The sequence below is a fragment of the Delphinus delphis genome, chromosome 9, assembly GCF_949987515.2.
Source record: "Delphinus delphis chromosome 9, mDelDel1.2, whole genome shotgun sequence".
NCBI lineage: Eukaryota > Metazoa > Chordata > Mammalia > Artiodactyla > Delphinidae > Delphinus > Delphinus delphis.
In genome coordinates, this window is record NC_082691.1 from 33,145,443 (window position 1) to 33,173,071 (window position 27,629).

General features: G+C 43.3%; 1 protein-coding gene across 1 annotated transcript in view; it reads left to right on the top strand.

Moving 5' to 3' along the window:
- The first annotated feature begins 1,197 nt into the window (after nucleotides 1-1,197).
- The window catches only part of RAPGEF5 (Rap guanine nucleotide exchange factor 5), a 219,151-nt gene continuing 192,719 nt past the window's right edge, over nucleotides 1,198-27,629 (top strand). Inside the window, exon 1 of the mRNA XM_060020399.1 lies at nucleotides 1,198-1,428. Within this exon, the coding sequence (XP_059876382.1) occupies nucleotides 1,198-1,428 (231 nt within the window). The remainder of the gene's footprint in view (nucleotides 1,429-27,629) is intronic.

Genomic DNA, 27,629 nt, shown 5'->3' on the forward strand with positions numbered 1-27,629 from the left:
CACAGGTCATTCTTCTTTTTTCCTTACGTGGCCATATTTCCGTATATATTTGCCAAGCGTCTACCTTGAGAGGGCTGAGGGTACAACCGAGGGCCCCGATCTCCTGTAATTCTCATTTGTCAGTTTTATTTTTTTTAACGTGAATAAGCTTACTCAATTCTTACAAGTCTTAGGCAAAGATAGGGACCCCAGTGTCCTACTGATAAGGAGTAAAAGCGCTGGCTGGCCCTTGTTGAAGACAGATTGATCTGGGAGGTGAAGTTTCACGGCTATCTGGACATTAAGGCCCTGCTGGAATAGTTTCATTCCCAGGGCTCCACTATTCCTACCTCCTGGAATGGTGTAAACAATGATTCACACCACAGTAGGCCTTTACGCTTCACCAAGCACATTCATCATATGCATCAGGCATTTAGGGAGGGTCAAGTTCCAACTTGTTAGCAGAGATTCACCTCCAGGTCACCAGACTTGAACCTATTTTGCTAAACACCTAGCATAACGAACGAACAAAAGTCTTCTCCCCTTAGCCTTTAATGATGAATGTGTCAAAGAGGGGACGGCGGGGGGGCAATTCTACCTCACTGGTGTTTGACTTGTAGCAGAATACAGAGCCTATTTGAAGTTCTCTGGCAAAAACCATTTTTGGGAATAGCGATTACGATTTTGAGCCAGGCTGTGATGGGAACGGGGAAAAAAACCATTGCGCATACGGGGTGGGGTTGGTGTGCTCCAGACTTCCCAGCTCGCTTGGTCGAAGTTCAACGCTGGCAGAGAGGAAAAGGGGGCGAAGCGGGACTTTTCAGACTGAAGGGAGTTGGGGGATGGGCCGGGCAGTTGAGTGGGTTTGGTGCTGGATTCTGGGGATCCCGCACCTGTGGAAGAGACGGTGTCCAAGGTCCGAGGAGCGGCTGCCGGGGTCCAGGTCCACGGGCGTCCAGGTCGCGGGCTGAGGTGTGCCGCTGGAGAGGGCGGGGCGGGGCGGGGCGGGGCGGGGCGCACCTGGGCGGGGAGGGGAGGTGCGCGGGGCTGAGCTTGGCGGGGGCCGCGGCGCGCGCCAATGGGCAGCGGCGGGCTGCGCGCCCCGCGCCCGAGCCGCAGTCGCGCCCTCTCACTGCCTAGCGAAGGCTTGGACGGCGCGCGGAGGCGAGCGCGGTGAAGAAGGGCCTTCGGCGCCGCACCCGCAGCCGCCTTCAGGGCATGAGGATGGCCGTGGGCTCCGTCAAGATGCAGCCGCCGTGCGAGAGTCCGGCCCTGGCCGCGGCGGCGGCGGTGGCGGCGGCGGACGGCGCCTTTCGCCGCAGCCCGAGCGCCCGCGAGCCGGAGCGCGAGCCGCTGCAGTTGCCGCCGCGGCCGCGGCTGCGGGACCTGCCCGCGCTGCTGCGGAGCGGCCTCACTCTGCGGAGGAAGCGCAGCGCCGCCGGGGGCCGGGTGAGTGTCCGGGTCCTGCCGGCCGGGATGGGCGTGGGCGGCGCGCACGTGGAGCCCGCGCCCACCCTCGCGGGCGACCGAGGCGGGCGTCTGGAAGTTGGGGAGGTTCCGGGAGGGGCCCCCTTGTGAGAGACTGGGCAGAAGAGGCACCCGGGACGGTGGGGTCGTGGGGTTCCCCCAGGGGAGCGAAGGTTTGCCCTTCCCCCAGATGCACCTGACTTAACCCAAGCGCACCTGGATTCAGGCTGCGGGACCGTGAGCATCGCCGGAAGAAGGGCTGTTTGCCTGTCCCCAGAGGGGGAGCTGCAGGTGTCCGGTGCCTAACAGTCGGCCAGCCCTTTCCCGACAGCGAGCCTCAGGCCCCACGAGTGGGATCTCCGTTTTCAGGGGGCATGAGACGTGTGCGCTGGTGTTGGGACGCCTCGTTGCAAGCTTTGGGCATCGGCACTGGCTCTGGCCGACGCTACGGACGAGGGGGAGACCCCGGAGTTGGAAGCTCCGGGGCGAGCTTTAGCTCCCGGGTTCCCGAGTTGCCAGCACTTAGTACTCGGCGACTCCCCCAGAATCTTAAATATTGACTTCCTGCTGGTGTGTTCGATAGGATTTCCTGGTGGAGGACGGTGCCTCATTGGGTTCTAAGGGCATCTAATGGCCCGAGCAGGTCAGACGTGTTTTGCGGTTAAGAGAAGCGGGGCGGCCTGGGGTCTTTCATAAGTCACCTAGCAGGCCCTGCCGGGGCCTCTGGCCACGGGGCTGACTTGTCAGGTGTCCTTGCTCACCGGGGCCTTGGGCACATTTTGGTGGGTTTTACTGAGCTTTTAAAAATTTGCCATCCTTAAGGAGACTTGACCGAGAAGCTGCCACAGTGTAGATTTTTTGGACTGTAAGTTAAAAAAGAAGTCTTGGTTGTCTGCCTTAAAAGATCTTACTGGGGGATTTTCAGATCTTGCAAGATAAGTTTGTGGAAACTTGAGAGTTAGGGAGAAGCACTGGGTTTGGTATGGACTCATCTGGTCAGGGAGGGGTCTGAACTGATGGAGGTCTTCGGCCTTTCTAGGCTGTGTTCCTACTTTCCTAAGAATTTTTCTTCCCGTGTAGGGATGACTGTACATGATCTACCTCAGAAGGATGTTTTGAGGATTAGCTGAGTGTAATAGGACATCTTTAAGTCCATGACCAGGGGAGTTTAGGAATTACCCACAAATGACCTTAACGTGTGGCATACAGGATTGCCTGCAAAGAAAGTGAGGAAATGTGTCCCAAAGATGTGATAACTAAATAAACACAAGAACCAGAGTTATAGACCTTGCAGGCGTCTAGGGAAAAGTAGGTCAAATCATGTTCCTGTTATCCTTGACAGTTACTTTTTCATGGCACAGAATACTGAAGATGTGAGGGCAGCCAGGCAATCTGTGAGCAGAATTGCTGAGGGTTTCTTTATAAATAGATCTAGAGTGTTCATCTGCATAGAGGCTTGTGTTTCCCTTGCCTGGGATGATGTTGTGGTGGACCTTGCCTAGATACATATTTACTTAATTATTCTGAATGCAGTTACTTCAAATAGTGTATACTTTATTGGCCCTTCTTTAGTTCTAATACTGTATGACTTCTCTTTGGGACATTCCAAACACATTTCATAAGTGCATGGCCAGTTTTTTTATTGGAGGAAGATTGTCAAATTTTCCAATATTGGAAGCCCATAATTTTCAACTTTTTTCCCCTCCCTTGGCTCTGGAACGACCTTTGTGTTTTTGGAACCTTCCCATCAAAGGAGTTGGAAAGAGTTTGAAAGAAAGAGAAAAATAAGTGAAATATGTATCCATATTAGTTTGTTCAGGCTGCTATAACAAAATACCATAGGCTGGGTGGCTTAAACAACAGAAACTTATTTTCTCACAGTTTTGGAGGCTGAGAAGTCCAAGATCAAGATGCCAGCAGATTTGGTTTCTGGTGAGAACTGTCTTCCTGGCCTGTAGACAGCCACCTTCTTGCTGTGTTCTGACATGACCATTCCTTGGTGCACATGGAGGGAGAGAGATCTCTCTCTCTTTCCTTTTTCCTTTTTGTTTTTTAAATTGAAATATAGTTGACATACTATATTATGTTGGTTTCAGGTGTATTACATAGTGATTTGACGTTTGCATACATAACAAAATGATCACCACAAGTCTAGTTACCGTCTGTCTCCGTACAAAGTTATTGCAGTATTATCGACCATATTCCTTATGCTGTATATGACATCCCCATGGCTTATTTATTTTATAACTGGAGGTTTGTACCTCTTCATCTTGTTCGCCTATTTTGCCGCCCCCTCACCCATGACCACCTGTTTATTCTCTGTATCTTTGAGCCTATTTTCATTTTGTTTGTTTTTTAGATTCCACATATGAGCTCATACAGTATATGTCTTTCTCTAACCTTCACAGAATACCCTCTAGATCCATCCATATTGTCACACATGGCAAAATTTCATTTTTTTTTAATGGCTGAGCAATCTTTCCTTATATGTATATGTGCCATCTTCTTTATCCATTCATCTATCAGTGGACACTTAGCTTGTTTCCATATCTTGGCTATTGTAAATAATGCAGCAGTGAATGTAGGGGCACATGTGCCTTTTCCAGTTAATGCTTTTGTTTACTTTGGGTAAATACCCAGATGTGAAATTACTGGATCATGTGGTAGTTCTATTTTTAATTTTTTGAGGGACCTCCATACTGTTTTCCATATTGGTGGTGCCAATTATAACCTTAACCAACAGGGCAGAAGAGTTCCCTTTTCTTCATATCCTCACCAACACTTGTTGTTTGTTGTCTTTTTGATGACAGTCATTCTGACAGATGTGAGGTAATATCTTATTGTGGTTTTGAATTGTATTTCCCTGATGATTAGTGATATTGAGCATCTTTTCACGTGCCTGTTGGCCATCTGCATGTCCTCTTTGGAAAAATGTCTCTTCAGGTCCTTTTTTGTTTTTGTTTTTGCGGTACGCAGGCCTCTCACTGTTGTGGCCTCTCCCGTTGCGGAGCACAGGCTCCGGACGCGCAGGCTCAGTGGCCATGGCTCACGGGCCCAGCCGCTCCGCGGCATGTGGGATATTCCCGGGCCAGGGCACGAACCCATGTCCCCTGCATCGGCAGGCGGACTCTCAACCACTGCGCCACCAGGGAAGCCCCAGGTCCTTTTTTAAATGGGGTTATTTTTGTTTTTGATGTTGAGTTGTATGAATTCTTTATATATTTTGGATTAACCCCTTGTTGGATATATCGTTTGCAGATATCTTCTCCCATTCAGTAAGGTGCCTTTTCATTTTGTTGATTGGTTTCTTTCACTGTGAAAAAGGCTTTTAGTTCGATATAGTGCCATTTGTTTATTTTTTCTTTTGTTTCCTTTGCCTGAGGAGACAGATCCAAATATATATATATATATATATTGCTAAGACTGATATCATACTGTACTGCCTATGTTTTCTTCTAGGAGTTTTATGGTTTCAGGTCTTACATTTAAGTCCTTCATCTGTTTTGAGTTTCTTTTTGTATATGTTGTAAGAAAGTGGTCCAGTTTAATTCTTTTGCTGTAGCTCTCCAGTTTTCCCAGCACCATTTATTGAAAAGGTATATTCTTGCCTCCTTTGTCATAGATTAATGGACCGTATAAATGTGGGTTTATTTTTGGGCTCTCTATTCTGTTTTATTGAGCTGTGTGTCTCTTTTTATGCTTTACCATACTGTTTTGATGACTGTAACTTTGTAGTATAGTTTGAAATCAGGGTGTGTGTGATACCTATAACTTTGTTCTCTTTCTTAAGACTGCTTTGACTACTTGGAGTCTTTTGTGTTTCCATACAAATTTTAGAATTTTTTGTTCTAATTCTTTGATCTCTCTCCCTTTTCTTATAAGGCCACTAATTCCATCTTGGAGACACCACCCTCATGACCTAGTCTAACTCTAAGTACCTCCCAAAGCCCCTCCAAACACTATCATCTTGAGGCTTATGGCTTCAACATATGAATTTTGGGGGAACACCAACATTCAGTCCATAACAGAAGGGTTTGAAGGAAAGAGAAAAACATGAGAGGGCTTCCCTGGTGGTGCAGTGGTTGAGAGTCCGCCTGCCGATGCAGGGGACGCGGGTTCGTGCCCCGGTCCAGGAAGATCCCACATGCTGTGGAGCAGCTGGGCCTGTGAGCCATGGCCGCTGAGCCTGTGCGTCCGGAGCCTGTGCTCCGCAACGGGAGAGGCCACAACAGTGAGAGGCCCGCGTACCGCAAAAAAAAAAAAAAAACCAAAAAAACCATGAGAAATATGTGCCAAACCAGTGGATGACTTGTAAGTACCTGGGGTCATGTGGTTAGCCCCTTGGTTACCAGTGCAAATAAATCATGGCTTAGATCTTTTTGTGGACCTTTAGTTTTGTATCTCATGAGCCGTACTTCCAGATTACAGCTGACTGATTATAGGGACAAGTTAGCACAAATTCATTACTACTGGTAAGAAAGTAGCTTTGTGCATTACACAAGTTGGTAAGAAAGTTTGCAACTTCTGTATTGACCAAGATCTGATTTAGGAATATGTGAGACTCTTGCTCATGCTGTCTTGGGCTCCCACAGATCTTGACAATCTGACATCAACTGTCATCTAATAAGCTCTTTGTGGGTTGTGTTGCCCAACCCAGGTGCCTTGTAGGCTGTCTCTTATGAGGAAAAACTAAGCTGACATTTGTTACTACAAGAACTCCTGGTTCCTTGGTTCAGTCACTTCTAATCATACTGAATTCAGAATGCAAACTGATTAAGACTCTTTGCACTGCTTTAGGCTAAGTGGGGAATGGCTAAATTTTTCTTTCGGGGAGGACCTTCTAAAAAAGTCAGTGGTAAGATAAGGCACAGATTGAATTTCCACCAAAACCATTTAATTGTTTGTTTCTTTTTTTAAACTTTGTGTTATGGAGATTATGAGAGAATAGTATAATTACTACCTACCTTCAGCAGCTATTAACATTTTGCCAGTTTTGTTTCACTTATTTCTCCTTTCCCTACTTTTTTTTAATGGGAGCTGGTATATTTTAAAGCAAAATCCTAAATATTATGTCATCTCATTCATAAGTGTTTCAGTTTACATCTCTGATAAGGGCTTTTTTCCTTAGGAAAAAAAGAAAAAAACATAAAAATTGTATGGCTTTCTCAAACCTAAAAATATTAATAAAATTCACAAAATATTAACAAAATTCACAAAATATTAACAAAGTTCACAAAAAATTAACAAAATTCCTTAATGTAATTCCCATATTTAATTTTTCTCAAAGATGTCTTTTCACTTATGATTTGTTGCAGTCAGGAATTAAACAAGGTCTCATTGCATTTGGTCGTTAGGTTTTCAGATCTATTTTATTTTATAACAACCCCTCCCTCCCCCCCCTTCTTTTTTCATGCCTTTGATTTGATGGAGTTAGCGGGTCATTTGTCAGGTAGAATGTCACGCTTCTCGGCTGACTTCTTACTTGTGGTGTTGTCTAATTTGTACCTTTATTTTCAATGTTTCCTATAATCTGGCAGTGAGATGTAGAGGCTTGATTAGATTCAGACTTAAAGGCAAGCATCCTTGGTAGGTGTTACTGTGTAAAAGTGTTGCATCACATCATAAGACATGTGATGTCTGGATGTTTCTCTCTTTGAGATATCAAGAGTGATTAGTGGGTTCAGGTAGAGTCAGCTTACCCTTGTACCTTTCACCTAATGATTGTAGCATCGGTCATTCATGTTTGTAACCTAGATCCATTTCATTAGAGGTTGCAAAATGATGATGATGTAAATCTATCATGCCTCTTGCATTTATCAATTGGGATTCTGTCTATAAAGAATTTACCCTCATGAATTACTTAGGTCTCCTGAAAATCAGATCGTGTAGAAAAGACAGGGAAAAAGCTTAGTTTTTTTCCTTTTATCAATTTTCTGAGTTATGATTTAGTGCCCTAACAACCTCCCATGATAATCAATGAGTTTTTCTTTTTCAAGTATCAGTAAGATCTTGTGGATCTTAATGTCTTTGTTTCAATCCATTGAAGTCAATATTCTTGTTGATGCTCAGTTTCTACTTATCTCCTGTATACTTTTTACAAGGGCCTAGTAGTCTCTAATACCTTTCTTGCTTTCCAGCACAAGGTATTCTAAGCTTATCTTGTCCATTTCCTGCCCCAGACCCAAAATCAGCCATTTTCCAAGGAGTACTGATTCTTTTTACTGAAAACCATTTGTTTCCCCCAACTTTTTCCTCTCTTAGTGGTTGCATTTTTTTTAACCTTTATTTTAAGCCTTTCATCTTAAGTTTTTGTCTCTTTTAGAATTCTTCTCATCAGATGTTTCTAAGACTGTCATTTTCTCCCTCTAATAAAATAACTGGTAACTACCATTCCCTCTTTCTATATATACTGTCAGGCTGCTGGGACTGGCTTATTTTGGGCTTTGGCTGCTGTGATATTTTCTGCAGTGTTCTACCACTTTCTTCATCTCCTTGAAATCTGTTTCATTTCAGCAGCTAGAATGATTCACCAGTTGTGCCAGTTCGACTGTTCACCGAAGTCCTCCAGCGATGCTCAGCCTTTGGATTAGTCTTCTCTCCCCTGACCCCTTCCCTTTAGCCACCCTTCACTCAGGCAGGGTCCCGATGACGTTACAAGTGCTCTTCAGACTTGAGACACTGAAAGTTCTCACTTTTTCATTTCTCACAGTCTCTACCCCATGACTCCCTCTCAGAGAAGAACAGAGCTGCCCATTTCCTGTGTCCGAGCTGGAATATTTTAGGTGTGACTTAACACCCTCCTCTGCTGGAAATGAGACTTTGTTGATTGAGAAGCACATTCTGCTCCAAATTATACCAGTATGGCCAATTTATAGTCATTTTATACACGCTTCTCATAGGCAAAGCATGTAATTTGTTCCTTGTATTTAAATTAAAATCAGTGGCTAACACTTCATAGCACTTAATTATGTGCCTTGCATGTTCTTATATAAACCTTAACCCTCACTACAAGCTTGTGTGTTCAGTGCTATTATTTGTATTCTACAGATGAGGAAACTGAAACCCAGAGGTAACTTGCCCAAGGTCATTGAGTGGGTAGGGGAAGGGAGGTTTGAATCCAGCCAGTCTGGTTCCATAGTCCATGCTCTGACTTGACTCTCTCAAATGCACTGAGGGCAAAGGGTCTTATTCTGAATGCCCATAGCCTTATTGTACCTGCCCCTATGACCTTCCACTCTGACAGTGGTCAGTTCATGGTGTTGATAATGTCACACGTTAACTTTTCTTTCATTGGAGCACAAAGAGACTTGTGATCCACCTACTGGGATTGGGGTAGGGGAACTGAGGGCTGGGGGGAGGGAGCTACTGTGGTTATAGGTGTACGGTAACTAATATTTACTAAGATTAAAAGGTGCATTCAGTGTGTCCTAAGCAAAAACGCCCAGGCCCACCTTGATCAATCCAAAAAGCTTGTGAATTCATCCTGCTTACTTCTTTTCTTAATCTGCTGTGGTAGCCTGTCAGAAGATGAAGGCCATTAAAGGGAGGTGTGCATCTTTCAGGAAAGGTGAGTCAGGTCAGAGATGAGGGCACATGTTGGTTTTGTTTGAGAAACATTGACTTCCTACCAGCTCGAACTTTGATATCATAGAACTATGTTGACCATGTCTATAAGTAAAGTAAAACTCCGTGAATGTCACCTCTAAAAATATTTGGGAAGAAGGAAAAGGAATTACAGATTCATTTATTCTATTTTAATTTCTTGTAATTCTAGCAAAGGACCTCAAGGGCAAGTTAATGCCATATTGACTTTCTTTCTCTCCCCTCTGACCCCCTCACACAGGCTTTGGTTGAATAATTAGATCAGAGGAAAAGAGCTTGGGCCACAGCTTCAGAAGCTGGGTTTGAGTCACAGGGCTATCGCTTGCATGTTATTTTCTGAGCTCTCTAAGCCTCAGTTTCTTCCTCTGTAATGAGACACACTGTAGATCAGGTTTTTGTGAGAGACAATGTATGGGACGTTTTGGACACATTGGAGCTTAAATTTTTCCTTCCCCAGCTGGATGCTTATTCTAGGCAAATGGACTTTCAGAGACATATTTCTGGAAATCTAGGCACAAAAAATTTTGCTTTCATATGCAATGTCAGTTTCCAAGTTTTAGAAAAAACGCGATGTCCTAACATATAGTGAATATTTTAGATAGTGTCTAAATACTGGTGCCATAACAAAATAGTCTGAGTTTCACACTTGCACTGTTTCTTAAATTGATTTGGCAGTAATTGGTAACTTGTGCAGCTAAAAATAGACGGAAAGGTGGGAGAAAATTCACTGGGGATGACTTGGAGTACTTGTCATTTTTTTGCCTCAGTATTTCATAACAACCCTGGTTAGGAATACTGACCTCTCCAGTAATGAATATGTTACCTAGGAGTAATTTGTGAGAGGTTATTAGATTCTATGGGAAATTGAAATAGTTAAAATCAATGACTTTTTTCCATGGCTAGTTATTATTATGAGGTATCGTTCATAAATGGGTATGGAAAAGGGAAAATCCACAGACACCGCTGTGGATTCTGGCATGTCTTTTATCAGATTGAAACTTCAATAGTCCCCTAAAGGGAGGAGGTATTTTCACCTGTGAGGAAACTACAGTCCAGAGAGGTTAAGTAGCCTTCCATGATCACCCAGCTAGCAATAGTATAGGTAGAATGGAGCCCAGGACCGTCTGATTCCAAAATCTGTGGCCTTTCCCCAAAACCATGCTGTCTAAGACATTGACAATAATTATAACGTGGTGTACTGAAACAGTGGGTGCCCCAAGGAGCTCCAGTGGCACAATAGGTTAGTGCATGGTACTTATATGAAACAATGGGTGCCCCAGACATTTCAAGTTTAGTGCAAAACACAGCTTATTTTCTTTCCCATGTCTTTAGTAATGGCTTCCAGGATCGATCTTTAATTACTCGCAAGATTTGGCGATGGCTTGAGCGGCAGCTGTCCGTCACCTCCCAGCAATATCAGCCATTGTACAAGAAACATGAAGGTTTGGGATGACTCTTTCTGGAAGCCATTGCTCACGTGGTTTGGAAGCTGACTAGCTCCATATTACAGATAGACTTGGAGATCTATAAAGCAAGTAGGTTCCTTTTCAGGAAGACTGGCAGAGGAGGTAGAATGAGTTTCTGGTAACCCAGGAGTTACACTTCTGAAGGTGACTTGTTTGATAATTAAGAAACTTCAGATTAGGAAGGGGGAAGTGTGCATACCTGTCAAAGTAAATGAACCCATTTATAGTTGCATCAAGTTATTGAGAATACACAAGTATCTTTTAATAAAGTTAAGCTTTGGGATATTTACCTTTTAATGTGTGATTACCTGAAGCAAATGGCTCTTAACTTTTTTTTCCCCGAACCCAGGCCTTTTCAGGAATCTGGGATAGCACCCTAGAAAAATGCACGTGCAGACATAGTTTTGTATCTCATTTCAGAGAGCTTGTGGATGTTCTGAAGCCTGGGTCACCACACACCCCTAGTTAAAAGGCCCTTCTTCTAGAAGCAGCACCATGGCTCTGTAATTATTTTACTTTCTATCTTCCTCTAAAAATCTGGCATAATATGAAGTGCTCGTTCAGCAAATATTTTCCCGAATTAAAGCATTTTATTGGCTTGTTGAATTGGAAATTGCTCACCTCTAAATGTAGCAAAAGCTTCAGTGAGCCCTGGGAGGTGGTGGCATTGATGGTGATAACTATTATTCTTTAACAGATTCTTATATAACATTTATCATGTCCCGGTCGTTTGAGGTACTTTAAGAACATTAACCGATTGAACCCTCATAACAGCCTTGTGTGGCAGGTGCTCTCATTGGCTTCTTCTTGTCTAAAGTGGAAAATGAGGTACAGAGAGGCTAAGTAGGTTGCCTGAGATCACCTAATAAGTAGAGGACGCAAGATTTGAGCCCAGGAAATCTGGCTCCACATTACGAGGTCTACCTGTTCTGCTGTATCCTCTCTCCAAATAAAAGAATGTATTTCCTTGATTATAGTCTCTCTCTCTTTTTCATTTTAATACTTTTGAAATAGGGATGTGTGTTAAATTGATGTGGTCATTTAATGGAATATTACTTTTTTCCTTGTAAAACTATTATTAAATTGATAGTATACCTTACAATTTTGGTGTCTTAGAATAGAACAACGATGGTAAGCCATGTTTTAGTTTTTAAATGTAGCTGAATAGTTTATCTGTAGAAATATCAAAGTAAATCACAGCTTTAAAATGGTGCATACAAATCACTCACTTCTGGATCTCTCCCATGTATCCATGTTATTAAACTTTTGTTTGATTTTCTCCTGTTAAAAAATAAATAAAATGGTGCATACAAAGAAAACCCCTATTTGTGAAGTGTGAAAAATTGAATGAAGAGTATATTAACAATTTATCTGAGCACTGATAATTGGTTACGTAATGACTTAAATGACAGAGGAAAATACATTTAAATTTTTTCCTACAAAAAGCATGAATATCCTTAAAGTAATGTTGAAGGTGAAATTATATATACATAGAAACTTTATTATTGGTTCCCTCCAGATTTTTTTTTTTTTTTTGCGGTACGTGGGCCTCTCACTGTTGTGGCCTCTCCCGCTGCGGAGCACAGGCTCCAGACGCGCAGGCTCAGCGGCCATGGGTCACGGGCCCAGCCGCTCCGCGGCATGTGGGATCTTCCCGGACCGGGGCACAAACCCGTCTCCCCTGCATCGGCAGGCGGACTCCCAACCACTGCGCCACCAGGGAAGCCCCAGGTTTTTTTTTAAGTAAAATTTAAAAGTTAAACTTCCCATATAAATTCCTTTTTTTTAAAAAAACACTAAGAACCTTGAGTATACCCAGATGCCAGTAGATTTAGACTTGGCCTTTGAGTCACTGTACATTACGTGGGGAGTTGGCAGATCTTATCTTTTGGGACTCAGTTAATCTTTTTTATGTTTTATCTGCTTTGTTGATGAGGCATTGGCTTCTCCTTCGTAAAATGCTTTTCTTTGCATTTTGCAACATTTGTGTTTTCTGTAGAAAAAACATAATTCAGGATTTCTAATAAAGGCAAAACATACCTTTCTAAAGTTAAAGAGTCCAGAAAACCAGGACTTCTGCAGTCTAGCTCGTAGTCTTCCTGTATTTTTTTCTAACTTGTCTGGCAACTTACGCTGTAGCCCCATTGGTGGTTTTGCTGTTCAGTTCAGTCGAATTTGACCTTGTCAAATCATTTACCTGCAGCTGTTAGGAGGTATACATGCAAATACTTACGATTGCCCAACACTTTTGCCTTTGGTGCTGACTGTAAATTTGTTTTGCTCTCGCCTGTTACTATTGAGGGAAGTGAACGGCTTATCACTTCTGTTTGGTCTAACACTCTAAATGTTGAACATTTAGAGTTCATTATAATGAACAAACACTACAAATGGTTCACTCCGTCATATTGTGCTGTGAATTTATATGTAGGTATGAAATCTTCTTTTGTAGGGGAAAAGAAAGAAGAAGACGTGTGACGTTACCTTTTAGATATTAGGGGAAGTATGATGCCTGTTTCAATCCATGAAAATAGAATTTGGCTTTGGTATAGGAGAGAGGACATTTTTCTGTGTGTTTGTCATTTAACAACTGTGTGGATAAGTCAAATAACGTTTTTTGAGTCTCCGTCTCTAAAATGGAATACCAGTGTTCTATCATGATGGAATTGATGGTGGGAGAGGGGACCAGTTTTCATTTCTTGGCCCTTGTCTGCCCAACCAAGGTCGGAGCAGTGGTCTCTCTCCATTGAGATGCCACCTCAACCCCCAGAACACTTTGGGGCATATCTTAGACAGAGGGAAAGATGGGTCTTTAATATTCACCTCATCTCTTGAGTTGAAGAGGAGGAAGATACTGCTTTAGTAGAAAGAGCATTTGAAGGAACAGGAAGATTCTGCTTAAATCGAGAATCTGTCATACCAGAAGAATAAAAAGGACATACCTATGAATCTGTTTCTAGAAGATTAAATCATTTGTTTGGCCGTAAACAGAATTCTGGGAGAGGTGTCAGAAGAGAACTTGTGACTGCAGTCCTTTGTGTCTGGGGAGAGCTTACCAGGTGGTTTTATCTTTTAGATAAGAGTTTTTTTGCTATTTCTTGTCATCAGTGAAAGCTATTTCGTAGCCTTAAATGAGCATCAATATTTGTTTTCCTCTACTGTTTAAAATGTATGAAAAATCTTCAAATAGCACCCATTGAAACACCGAAATTTCCTACTCTTCTTGGCACATAACTTCTTTTAAAAAAAAGAAAAAAGAAAGAAAGCAAAGAAGCCTCCTAGTCATATTCTAATCTACCTTGACTATCTCATAAATTTAGAGCTTAAAACAACTCAGCACATTCAGTTCATCAGTAGTTGACTGTTCACTCCGCTGTCATTTATGTAAGACTTGACATTTGCAAAGTGCTTTCACATTCTTATTTTACTGTTTTCATCGCTCTGGAGTAGGCATTCCTTTCGCATATAGACAGGACAAGTTACTGAGCTTTTCATAGGGCACAACCTCACCGGCTGTGAAGCAAAGGTAGTGCCCACCTCACAGGGTGGGAGTGGAAGTAAATTAATATGCGCAGCGCTTTTCAGACAGAACTGGCTGTGTTGAGAAGGCTTAGTGGGAATTGCCGCTGTTGTCCTTGCTGCCGTCACCATCGTGGCCTGAAATGACAAATCTGAGGGATTTCAGGATAAAGCTCTTTGAAAAGCTGAAATAGGTCTTATTGGTTATGGTGATAGCAATTAAGTAAGAGGCTCAGACATTGGTATCTTGCTAAAGGTCACAGCGAGGAAGTTAAGAGGCAAGGGCTCCTTAGGCTGGAAGGGTCTCTGATAGGATATCTATGGTCTGTTCTCCCTGAAGCTGTCAAAAATGGGATCTAAAGGAGGACTTCTCAAACTGTAGCATACACACACCTGAGAATCCCTGAGAGCTTGTTAAAACACAGATTCTCGGGCCCCAATCTGAGAGACTTTGATTTCATAGGTCATGGATGGGGCCCAGGAATCTGCATTTCTGTCAAGTTCCAGGTGACGCTAATGCTGCTAGGTCATGGACTCGCACTGGTCTAACGGGCCTTAAAAGTTTGGTCCCCTTCAACATCAGAAGATTACTGAGGCTAGGAGCCTACCTCGTGTTCTGTTTGCCGCCTCCACGATGGAAGGACAAGCCAAGATGGCAGTCTGTGACTATCAGAACTTGATTGAATTAATAATATTGGAAACTCCCCCTTATTGGTTTCCACAAAGTGAGTGGCAGTTCCAAAAGCAATGAGCATTTGAAACATAAAGGGTGCATGGCAGCTGAGCGGATCAATTCTGTTTGTCAACCCCCTGCACCCTCTTTTGTGTTCTGGTCTGTACCTTGGAGTCTGCCCCCTGGATGTGCATCACTAGGGCTCGTGCCATGTGGCTTTGGTTTGCGTTCAGTCAGTGGAAGGCCGGGGAGCAGAGGAGTCGGGGTGGGTGTCTGCCCCTTCTGCTTCCTGTGTCCTTCAGTGTGGTACTGGCAGTGACTGTGACCGTCTGTTACTAGCTACAACAGGCCAGTCTCTCCTCCATCACTTCGGCTCTCTCCAGCCTCCAGTAAAGCTGTGTCTTCCCCTAGTCCCTCCTGCCTGTGGCTGTTAAAGCCTTGTCATTACTAACCCCTGTGTTCTGTAGCCTCTGCTGCTGGGTCTCGGAACCTTGCCCACACATCTTCGATAGGCTGTCTTTTGAGAGGACCCTTGATTGATATAGGAGCCTAAGGAAGAGCAGTGCTGGGAAGAGTGACAGTAGAAGTTGTAGCCTTGGGTGCCAAGAACCTTGTGAACGGAGTGGGCATGGGCAGTGATTGGCCCAGCCCCTGAAGTTTAGGTGGGGGGTAGAGATGAGGAGTGCAGGGAAGGGGACTGGCCTCTAAACGGATGCTGGGTTAACCTCAGAAGGTCCTGGGAGGTTTCTGGTGAGAAGCTATAACTGCGCCAAAATGTGACCCGAGTGCCGTTCCTGCATCATTTCTGAGCGTAAACTTGGACGGCTAGGGTTCAGAGTCAGAGAAGCTTTTATATGAAGAATTTGCATTCCTCTTCTACAATTGCCGGACAGGTTTTTTGATTTTTGTTTTCCAGCCCCTGCCCTTTTCTCAGACACCCTTAGCGTTGTTAGTCTATACACAGGAGTTCTAAGGTCTTTTTGTGGTTCTTTGATCTGGCTAAATTTTGTCACAGTGTATTGAACATGTTCTGAAATGCCTGCCAGAACTACATTCACAAAGTAACAGGTAGTTGAATAGAATAATTACGCCTTCGGTTCCTTTGCCCATGGGTTCCAGCGATGGGCGTGTCAATAAGGTGAAAAACACGTCTCATGGTTTTGGCACTCAGCCACATCATCATCTACAGTAACCTCACCATGAAGCAGGACCACAGCACAAACTCGTACCAATTCTGTGTGTTTATCAGTTCTTTTATATTGAAATGTTATGCCCAGGTTGAAACTATTTCACAGCTTGTAGAGATTTTTTGGGGGGGGGGGATAGTGAAGGTTATCTTAATACCTTGTCTTAATAAATGAAATGTTTAAAGACAAAACAGGCCCTTGATCTCAAATTTTCTGTTGTTACAATTCTTTCGGAAGAAGAAAAATTCTCCATGAGGAAGAATGAATTCTGGAATTTTTTCCCTCTTTCTGGGTTTTCATATATTTATGTGTCAGAAAACATGGCTATGTGAGGGAGTTGGGGGGTGTGACCTCATACAATTGAGGCAAATCATGAATCACCTTGTGTAACCGTGGCACAGATTTAAGGCATATGAGCCCTTTGTTTTTGCTGAATTTTCCCTCCTTTCTGGTCATTTATCCAGTAGGACTTGGTGGCTGGGCACCCAGAGAAGACAGGCCACAGAGGAGAGGATCCCACGTCTACCAGGAAGGGGATGGTGCCTTCCTAGATGGAGGCTGCCTTGAAGCGGTGATGTGTGAGCATCACCTGTTAGTGGAAACTGACCAGAGGGAGTGAGGAGGGGTTCTAGCGCAGACGATCCCGAGAGAGCTTGTATCCTGTCCAGGGAACAAAGAGGAGCTCAGTGTAGAGGAGCGGGCATGGCTGGGCCCCCATCGTAGGCTTCTTTTCCAGTCTCAGACCCTGGGGTGCGGACGGTCCTTGCTGATCTACCTTGTTTCCACCTCCTAGAGTGGAAGACCTCCCCATCTCCCTACGTAGCGAAGGAGCCCTTCTCTTCTTAGTATCTCCATCTCTGCTTAGGCCCTGAGAAATCTCTGGGAGCCTTTGTCCTGGTGTTTTGAGGACTCATCTCCTTACTCACTTCCCTTGGAATGAGGTATCCATCTTCATTGTGGGTTTGGTTTCCTTTGGCTCTACCCTTCTTGTTTTTCTCTGCATGTCCTCCCCCAAGCTTTGTTCCCTAAGGCTTGTCTCGTGGACCGTTTTCCCTGCACGTCTTCTCTGAATCAGCTCGTCCTATTGTTTGCTCTCCTTGTTTCCCTGCACAGCCCTCCTATTTCTTCATCCGTTTACCATTTACCTGGCTCCAGCTGAAGGCTGTTTGATGTGGAAGGGGATGCTACATGCTCTTTTTAGAAATTTGGGTGATTCAAGCCCACTTTTTCATGTTAAAGATTATTAAGACTCTCAGGGAAGCCCTTATCCAACCTCCCTTAATTTTTTTTTTAAGATGATTTAAGCTCTTACAGCACTTACATCACCCTTTCCCCCTCCCTTCCTTAATTTCCCAAGACAAGAGGAACTTCTGCAAGAGCTTGAATAACCACTGTCTAGCTGCTCTCCATTGGGGGATGCAGAGTTTACAAACATTGATTTCTGATTAACATTACATTTTCAAAACTACCTCCTTTAAATAGAGACTTCTGTCCTGGTCAAAGGATGTGTTCAAAAAGGTATTCCTCTGGTGAGAACTAAGACTGTGAAATTCAAAATCAGTTTCATTTCTTAATGACCGTAGCAAATGTAGAACCTTCATTTAAGCCATTAGCTGTGGGAGTACAAGGCTAAACAGAACACAGAGTAAAGTGGATTAATGATTTTGTTAATCATTCTTTTGCTGCAGGCAGCTTCTTAATAATGTAGCACCTAGCCCTGACATCCCAGACTGCTGTCCAGTGAGTCATCCTCACTTTTGCATTTCTTGGTATCTTTTCTTCCTTCTAAAAATCTGTATAAGGCACCTACCATCTGATTTATCAGGATAGCCTAGGTTTTGCTGCAGTAACAAATGTACCCCCAAATCTTTGTGGCTTAACACAGCAGAAGTTTTATTTCTTATTCACAGAAAGACCATTTTGTGTCTGGGTGCTTGCCAGGGCAGCTGTCCTCCATGTGGTGGCTCTGCTTCCATGATGCATTTCCATGTCATCACCTTCCACGATGACTGTGAAATGTGAAGAAAGAACGGAGAATTTCATAAGGGCATTTAAACGCACCTGCCTGAAGGGACTTTTGCTCTCATCTCATTGGCCAGAGCAAGTCACATGACCTCACTCATCGCCAGGCATCAGGGAAGTGTCCTCTTCCCAGGAGCTCTGAAGGAGAAAAGGGACACAGGTATTAGGAATGTCTCCCTCAGGCTGCAGAAGCTGAGAAGTCAGAAGTGAATAAAGGCATAATACCAGTCTTGTAGGTCCAGCTGGGGAGGTAAACATGTTTGTAGTGTTACAATATAGTCTCACAAAGCTGTACAAATTGCAAAATACATAGCACGATAATGACTATGATAGAACAAAAAGCACCTAGAAGCACAAAGTGGGACCATCTACCTCCCTGGGCTGGAGACGAGAGGAAAACTTTAAGTGGAGGTGACATAAGGGCCGGGCTTTGTCTGTTTGCCAGGTTTAGGTCTGCGTTACCTTGGTAAGGGTGGTATCTGGTCTTCTTATGTGCTGCATCACAGTTCAACTAATCATTTGGGATACAGCTCTAAGAAATAGGCTTATCTCTTCTTTAAGACCTCAAGAAAGAAATGAAAGTACAAATGAACGCAAGAGAACAGATCTGCCAGATACCCACTCACCTACTTCAAGTCTTTGCACAAAGGCCATTCTCTTGATGAGACGCACTGGGCACCCTATTTAAGATTGTAACATTTACCTCCTTCCCGTGTCCTATTCCTATTCCACCTTCTAATAAATAATTGATAATTATTTATTTTGTTTATGCTCAGTCTTTCCCCACTAGTATGTAAGCTACCCAAGGGCAAGGATTATTGTCTGTTTCATACGTGGTTATAAATTAGACCAGTGCCTGGAGCATAGTAGATTCTTAATAATGCTTGAATACATGGGGGATATTTTCTTCCGTTAGACTTCCTCTAAACTGTACATGAAGTTGTATACTTACATCTATTTCCTTCCATAAAACTTCACCACTTTTTAATTCAATAAATATTATAGCGTACCTGCTACCATTCCCTCAGGGAGCTAGATTGGGGACCACTTAAGGAGCTCATAGTCTGGTGGAGAAATTTCTGGTAGTAATTAATTAAATTTAGCAAGTATTGGAGTGCCTATAGGTATAAAAGAGGAAGTTTGTTCTTTTTGAGTATGACATGCCAAGACTTAAGATTTGTCTTTATATGTCATGAACTTTCATGGAAAACCTCTTGCCCAGTGCTGCTTGGTCCATTCCAGTGGCTCTCAGCTTTTCCCTCTGTCATGAGACGCAGGAAGCATGGTCATGGCATTCACCTGCTTGACCATCCCAGGGTTATGTTGCATCCTCGGTCAACAAATGGTAGATTGTTTCTCCCATAAGAATTCCACGGATCTATTCGGTATATTGCTTTAAAAAACCAATCTGCTTTGATTTAAAAAAATTAAACCTCAGTATTTCTCTTACTAGTGCTAAAGCTCTTGTGGCAAATAGCAACTAAGTTAAGGATGTCACCATGGCCCATTTAAGAATAATTGGTTTAGACAATATATACTATGAGGAGAAAGGAGATTGGGCTTGATTAGCAGGATGGAAGGGAACTACTGGGGGGAGGTAGTATTTGACAGCAGGACTTAACTTACTATACCACGCAGAGAAGACAGTAGACTAGGTCAGGGCAGAAGTGAGCATGGCATGGAGGAGGGACACTGAGGGATGGGCCTGGCTGGGGCAGGAGTACAGGGTAAAAGAGTTGGATCTGTAAATTGAGGGAAGGTGATGAACAATCTTGAGTTTGTCTTTGCGCTAACCTTGTTATCAGCAATGGAAAGTGTCATTGGAAAACCTGTGTGCAGTAGAGGTTGCCAGGCTTTGTATTTAATGCCCTAGTAAATTTTTTTTTTTTTTTTTGTACGCGGACCTCTCACTGCTGTGGCCTCTCCCGTTGCGGAGCACAGGATCCAGACGCGCAGGCTCAGCGGCCATGGCTCACGGGCCCAGCCACTCCGCGGCATGTGGGATCTTCCTGGACCGGGGCACGAACCCGTGTCCCCTGCATTGGCAGGCGGACTCTCAACCACTGCGTCACCAGGGAAGCCCCTACCCTAGTAAATTTTTTTTTTTAATGGAGAACTAATGTGTGACTTCAGATTTCAGAACACACCCCCTAATAAAGAACTGCTCTTCATAGTTCTATAGAAAAGTACTACATTGTTTTTATTCTTATTGTGCCTCACACTGACATTTGAGAACCACTCCATGCAGTACATATATGGGTTTGGGGGACAGAATAATGTTGAGACCGTATGTGGACGGGATCTAACAGTGAAGGTTGCAGTCACCATCAGTTGACAAAAACATTTCTTAAAGTCTAGTCTAGGTGGGTGGGGTGCAGAATGGGGAAAGGAGAGGTTGAAGGCAGCAAAATCCCTTGGGAGGAGGTTGTCCAGGTGACAGGGGCTGAGGGTCTGGTGTGAGATGGAGGTGTTGGAGTGAGAGGTCTGAGAATTTGGAAGGTCAGGATGCCAGGATTTAGTGATTTCCTCTCTGTTTTCATGGGGAGCTTAAAATTAGCAAGAACTCAAAATAAGTTCCTGGTGTTGAAAGGAATATAACTGTCGGAAATATGACCAGGGCTTCCCTGGTGGCGCAGTGGTTGAGAGTCCGCCTGCCGATGCAGGGGACATGGGTTCGTGCCCCGCTCCTGGAAGATCCCACATGCCGCGGAGCAGCTGGGCCCGTGAGCCATGGCCGCTGAGCCTGCGCGTCCGGAGCCTGTGCTCCGCAACGGGAGAGGCCACAGCAGTGAGAGGCCCGCGTACCGCAAAACAAACAAACAAACAAAAAAAGAAATATGACCAGAGGTGGTCTCCATACAGAAGGTCTTAGATTCCTGAGACGCTTATTTAAGAAATTATGAGAGCGTGTGTGTGTGTGTGTATATGTGTGTGTGTGTATGTTTGAATGAAAAATCGTGTGTAAGTCAGCTTATGCGAGGGGAAATAGAGGGAAAGGGGATGCTTTTTAAATGACTAAATGGTGGTATTTGTCTTTTGGACATTTTTTGAAGTTTCTGTGTTTTGGTTCCAGGAAGGAGACGTAAAGGGCAGTCTGCTGTCATTCTTGTGGGTCCCTCAGAGTTGGTCCTGCCTTGTGGCCTCAGGGAGATGGAAATGGAGGCCTCCCTCTCTCCTGGTCCTCCTACTTCCTCCCCCTCCAGTGCCTTGTCCTCAGGCTGCATCTGCTCAGTGCCGGGTCTCCACCTTCAGTGCCAGCTAAGCATAGTGCCCGCTGCCCTCAAACTCAACCTTGGGTCAGGCAGAGGAAGGTAACGTAGGAGATAGCCCATGTGGGAAGAGAGGCAGCTGACTGGATAAAAAGGAGAGTATTTCTTTTAATCCTGCTTGTCTTTTTCCAGTTCTTAAATTTCTGTGTATGTGAAGTCCAGGGAATTGTGACCTAAAGGTACCCATAGCTGCTTGTCTCAGCAGACTCAGGTAGAAAATTGCAAAGGTTTTCAAGGCTGACCACTCAAAATCCACCTGCCTTCTGCTTGACATTGAGAAAAACAAAACCCACTATTTCTTGCTTTCATCAATTTCCTGATAGCTCTTGCTTCCCACCCTATAGGATGAAGATTTGGCTCATTTACGTGACAAGTAATGTGCTCCCCCCAAAGCCTACCTCCGTCTTGCCAGTGTCCTTGGGTAATTGAGTTGTTACTGGGCCAGAGTTCAGAGGAGCCTTTTGTGTTCACCTAAACTTGCCTCTGTAATTGGATTTGGGACTGAGTCAGTCAGGGGTCTTGATTGCAACCACGAGAAACCAACTCTGAAATTACTAGAAGGGTGTCGGAGGGCAGGTCGGCCTGAAGAATTATTGCAAGACTGGAGAGGTAGGCTTCAGAAGGGGCGGGAACCAAGGATATTTCCAGAGAAGAAGCCACAGAATGTAAGCATTAAGAGCACGAATGTTGAGAACAACCAGCCTGGGTTTCTCTGCCATTCACCAGCTGAACAAACTGTAGGCAAGTTACTTAACCATTCTGTGCCTTCCGGGATAGAAATGCATTCATATTTGTAAGAAGTGCTTAAAACAGTGACTGGCAAATAATAAGCAGTGTCTCAGTGTTTGGTGAGTATGCATTTCTAGCTGAGGTTGTGCATATATATACATATATTTTGGCTTTTAGCTGCTAAATATAATGCCAGGTCGCTCTCTGGGCTGCAGGCTGCTTCCACGCCCACAGCCTCTTCTTTGCCGGAACTAGCTTTTGCTTATCATGAATTGCCAACCTTTGTTCAAGGGCTTTGTTTCAGTTCTTCCTGGTTCCCTCAGAAACATCGATTCTGGAACTTTATTAGCAACAGAAGCACATAAAGATCACAGTCTCTACAACTGGGGCTTTAGTTTTACTCTGTCACCCTGAGCGATAGCGTATCAATTTTTTTCTGCCACTTAGTGTCTTCTTTTTTTTTTTTTTTGCTACTATGTTTTCATGATCATTACTAACATCCCCCTTACTCTTTCCTTCTGTTGTTTTGTTCAAGGAGAAACAGCCAGAATGGAAATTCTCATAGATGATAAATCATCCTACCTCTGTGAAGGGTTTTAGGAGCCCCCCTCTTTTTAAAATGTAGCATTAATATTTAAACATATTAATATTTAATAATTAACATTGCTTATTAATGTCATTTAATTATTGTTAATATTAATAATTAATATTTTAAAGAGAACAGGAAAATTTTTTTTTTTAATTTATTTTAGGCCGCATTGGGTCTTCGTTGCTGTGTGCGGGCTTTCTCTAGCTGTGGTGAGCGGGGGCTACGCTTCGATGCGGTGCGTGGGCTTCTCATTGCGGTGGCTTCTCTTTGTTGGGGAGCGTGGGCTGTAGGTGCACAGGCTTCAGTAGTTGTGGCACACGGGCTTCAGTAGTTGTGGCTCGCGGGCTCAGTAGTTGTGGCTTGCAGGCTCTAGAGCGCAGGCTCAGTAGTTGTGGCTCACGGGCTTAATTGCTCTGCGGCATGTGGGATCTTCCCGGACCAGGGATCAAACCTTGGTTTGTGGATTCTTAACCACTGCGCCATCAGGGAAGTCCAAGGAGATTTTTGTAATATGTATTCTTTTCCCTCTTCAATTTGGTTCAAAGACAATTACATCTGTCCATTCTTTTATTGAAATAGTCTTTTTCTTAAGTAAGATTATTAAGAGTGTTGGTTATTCTGACAAACCAGGGCACAGTCCATTTATAGAGAAGCTTTACCTAAGAAAAAAAATCAATGACTAGGTGTAGCCCATGTGTTGAATCTGCTGTTTTGGGTCCCAGGTTTAGTTGGTTACTCTGTCTCTCTCTCTGCACTAACACATATAATATCTTGGTGTATGGTCCTGCAGTTCAGCCTGTTTTTGAATATGTAAATATGAATATTTAAATATCTGTTGAATAATTTAGATTTAAGTAGCTTAAAAAATTTTTTTCATTGACTTTAAAAAAATTAATTTAATTAATTAATTTTTTATACACCAGGTTCTTATTATCTGTTTTATACATATTAGTGCATACATGTCAATCCCAGTCTCCCAATTCATCCCACCACCCCCTCCCCCGCTCTCCCCCCTTGGTGTCCATAGATTTGTTTTCTACATCTGTGTCTCTATTTCTGCCTTGCAAACCGGTTCATCTGTACCAGTTTTCTAGATTCCACATATATGCGTTAATATACGATATTTTTCTTTTTCCGACTTACTTCACTCTGTATGACAGTCTCTAGGTCCATCCACCTCACTACAAATGACCCAGTTTCGTTCCTTTTTTTCACTGACTCTTTAACATGAGAACTGTAGAATCATTATAATGAAATGTTAGCATTTAATATGAATATATATAAAATAACAGTGGGCCCAGGTTTTATCTCATTTGGCAGGCTGTATAACGGGATGATTAAAAGCATTTTGTTTCAATTATATACATGCATACGTTTGTGTGACCTGGGTCACCACATAAAATGTACTTCTTACTGTGGGTTGTAGTCAAAAAAGTTTAAAAAGCAATGATTAAAAAAAAAAAAAACAGCCATAGCTTATTGCAGCTGTGTCTCTGCTCACCTAGTGGTGGGTTCCTCCCTCAGGCATAGATGAGTCGGAGAGAGCCAGACAGGTGGTTTAAAATTGAATGCATTACCCGGTGAGTAACAGGACCATGATTGTGGCAAGGTGTTTGTTGTTCAACTTGAGACACACAGGACTTAAGTGAGAGTTATGTGAAAGGAATAGCCTGCCATGAGTTATGGAATGAATTTTTAAATGGAAAACTTTCAAAATGAAGTTCCCCTCTGTGTGTCAGATGTAGTCAGCAATAAGAAATAGGGATCGACTTTTGAAAACCTTCTGTTAGCATTGAATCTTGACTACAGAAATGTGGGTGAGAGTGGAGAAAGCCCAGTTCTGTTCTCTGCAGGTGGAACCGGACTCGTCTTCACCTTCCTATTGAAGGCTTTATTTATACTGGGTGACTCTGATGACTCTTGTGATGCATTTAAATATATTTATAAGGAGAAAACACAGGTACACAATTGTGGTAATTAACTCCTGGAGCTTCCTTTGCTCCTGATTACATTTCTAGCGTTGCTATTTAAAACCTCATTGAAATTAAGAAATAGGTTTGAAAAGGCATTGAATCGCCCCATGGCCTGGAGGCTCAGGCAATTCACAGGCAAAGTTAGAGCCCAGAAGAGCCTTCGAGTGCATAGTATGGCTTTAGTTAGGTGTTTATTTACTTAGTTTTTGAGATTATCATTTTTAAGTAAATTTGGAATTTCAAAACCTATCAAATATGGTTTAAAATTTAAAAAAAATTATTGTGGTGGGGCTTCCCTGGTGGCACAGTGGTTGAGAGTTCGCCTGCCGATGCAGGGGACACGGGTTCGTGCCCTGGTCCGGGAAGATCCCACATGCCGCGGAGCGGCTGGGCCCGTGAGCCATGGCCGCTGGGCTTGCGCATCCGGAGCCTGTGCTCCGCAGCGGGAGAGGCCACAACAGTGAGAGGCCCGCGTACCGCAAAAAAAAGAAAAAATTATAGTGGTAAAATACATGTAACATGAAATTTACCATCGTAACCATTTTTAAGTATTCATTCAATAGTGTTAAGCGCACTCACATTGCTGTGCATCCAATCTCCAGAATCATATGTGGGTTTAAAGCCAGACGGTATAAAAGCTTTATTATAGGTATGCTTTTACTCTAGGATTTTAACAATATTTTAGTATTCTAAGTTTTTCCATTAACTCAAGCAGTGTCTTCTAATTCACGCTTCTAAAATATGTAATAGAAATAGAAGGAAATCCTTGGTTACTCGCTCACTGCTGTCCCCTCTGTGAACGTACTCCTTTCTTGAAAGTTCTTGGTCAACTCAGTTTCTCTTATAACTATTTTTGAAGGAGTCTTGGCATTTTATTTCAAGGGACACGCTTAATTGCAGACTCAAAATGGTGTAGAAATACTTGCATCTGCAGGACTCATACCCTGGAGAGGGGTATAACTTAGGAAATATGAAAAGGTTTCAATCTTGCATTCTTTTGCAAAAATTTTGGTCTAATTCAGTTTTATATGCGATCCATAAATGAGTTTTAAAATAGTTTTCATTCTAGCTTAGTAACTGCTTTAAAAACAACTCTCGTAATGGACTTGACAAGGGGAGGGAGAAGCGTAAGCTGGGACGAAGTGAGAGAGTGACATGGACATACATACACTACCAAATGTAAAGTAGATAGCTAGTGGGAAGCAGCTGCATGGCACAGGGAGATCAGCTGGGTGCTTTGTGACCACCTAGAGGGGTGGGATAAGGAGGGTGGGAGGGAGACACAAGAGGGAGGGGATATGGGGATATACATGTGCATATAGCTGATTCACTTTGTTATACAGCAGAAACTAACACAACACTGTAAAGCAATTATACTTCAATAAAGATGTTAAAAAAAAAAAACAACTCTCTTGGTGATTTACTCTTACCTTCAGTGAAAGGTCTGTGTGGAAAAGTTGTTAATTGTTTATGTACTTAAAGGCTTTTTAGAACTGCTTTTTCTCTTACAGTTTGAGGATTTCGTCCCAATCTGCATGTTGAAGTCTGAGTACTGACATTTTTTTCTGTATTGAACTGGAGAGTTGTCGCTCAGGACTCAGAAGTGGATGTGATGGACAATGAAGCCCAAGAGGCCTGGACCAAAACTTACATTTTTTTGTTTCGTTTTGTTTTGCGGTACGCGGGCCTCTCACTGTTGTGGCCTCTCCCGTTGCAGAGCACAGGCTCTGGACGCGCAGGCTCAGCGGCTCTGGCTCACGGGCTCAGCCGCTCCGCGGCATGTGGGATATTCCCGGACCAGGGCACGAACCCATGTCCCCTGCATCGGCAGGCGGACTCTCAACCACTGCGCCACCAGGGAAGCCCCAAAACTTACATTCTTGCTGATGGCTCTGATGAAGCCAGTGTCCTAAACACGAGGATCACAATTCATTAAAAAATTGACGTGCAGTTTGCGTATCTGAGGGTAGTGAATTCAGTACCTGTTCTCTGGGACAGAGGAGAGAGTTAGAATTTACTAGAAACTACATTGACCACGTGGCTTCATATCATGTATTAAGTGTAGCTGTCACATCATAATCCATTGTGTATCTACATTCTTCCCCTGGAAGCTGGTATCTAACCGGGCTGTGTACAGACAATTAAATTCAAACATTGGGAACGCCCAAACTATTGGTATTTGACTTTGGGGTATTTACTTCCTGAATTGTTTTCTTTAGATGTTGTTAGCTCTGAGTATTCAGAGGTTAATGGCATGAGAAAGTGATCCTAATACTTCAGCAAATTGGCCACAAAACAGACACTGACTGAGCACGGATGTTATTAGAATAGGAACTTTGGGCAGAACCCAGTCTATATCCTTTACCCACCAAGGGTCATTTAAAAATGGAAGGGCTGCCCCATCTCTTCTTGCTGTATGTTTTCAGTTTCCCCTCTTTTCATTGTCTTCTGTCACCCTTTATCTCTCCATGGATCTTGTCCAGGCCCATGTCTCTTTAGGGCAGGCAGGGAGGGTGCGAAATGGACTCCGTGGAGAAGAAAGGGGGAACGAGTGAAAACATCTTTCCTAACAATCTCTTTATAACCTGTTGTATCTTCTTGGCTCTTTACCTAGAGGTTTATCTCCCCCTCCCAAACCCATAAATATATTAGAGCTAATGTAAGTTTGGATTTCTTTCTGACTGTAGACATGTTCTTAATCCTGTATGCATAGAGTCACCATTTGCGTCAGTGTAACCTTGCCTTTCCGTTAGAGGGTTGTAGGTGGAGGATGTGGTATAAATGGGGGTTTTGTCTTTTGTTTCTGGTTATGAAAGGAATATATGTAATGGAGAAAAATTGGAAGTTTGAAAAGATAGAAACAAACAAATCTACCAGTAGCCAATCACACAAACCATTACTATTAGCATTTTGGTATATTCTTTTCTATTTGTTTTTTAAGCGTCATTGACCTTATACTGTCTCTTCAGTTTTACTTACTATTTTTTATTATTATTTTTTGACTTTTCACCAAGATACTTACATATATTACAAGTTCTTTAAAATATTTGTAGTGGCTGCATAACATTTCATCAGGTGCCTGGACTCGCTCGGAGGAGGGGGGCGGAGGGGAGTGCTGGTGGCAGAGTCACAGCAGTAGTGTTTTTAGAAAACCAAG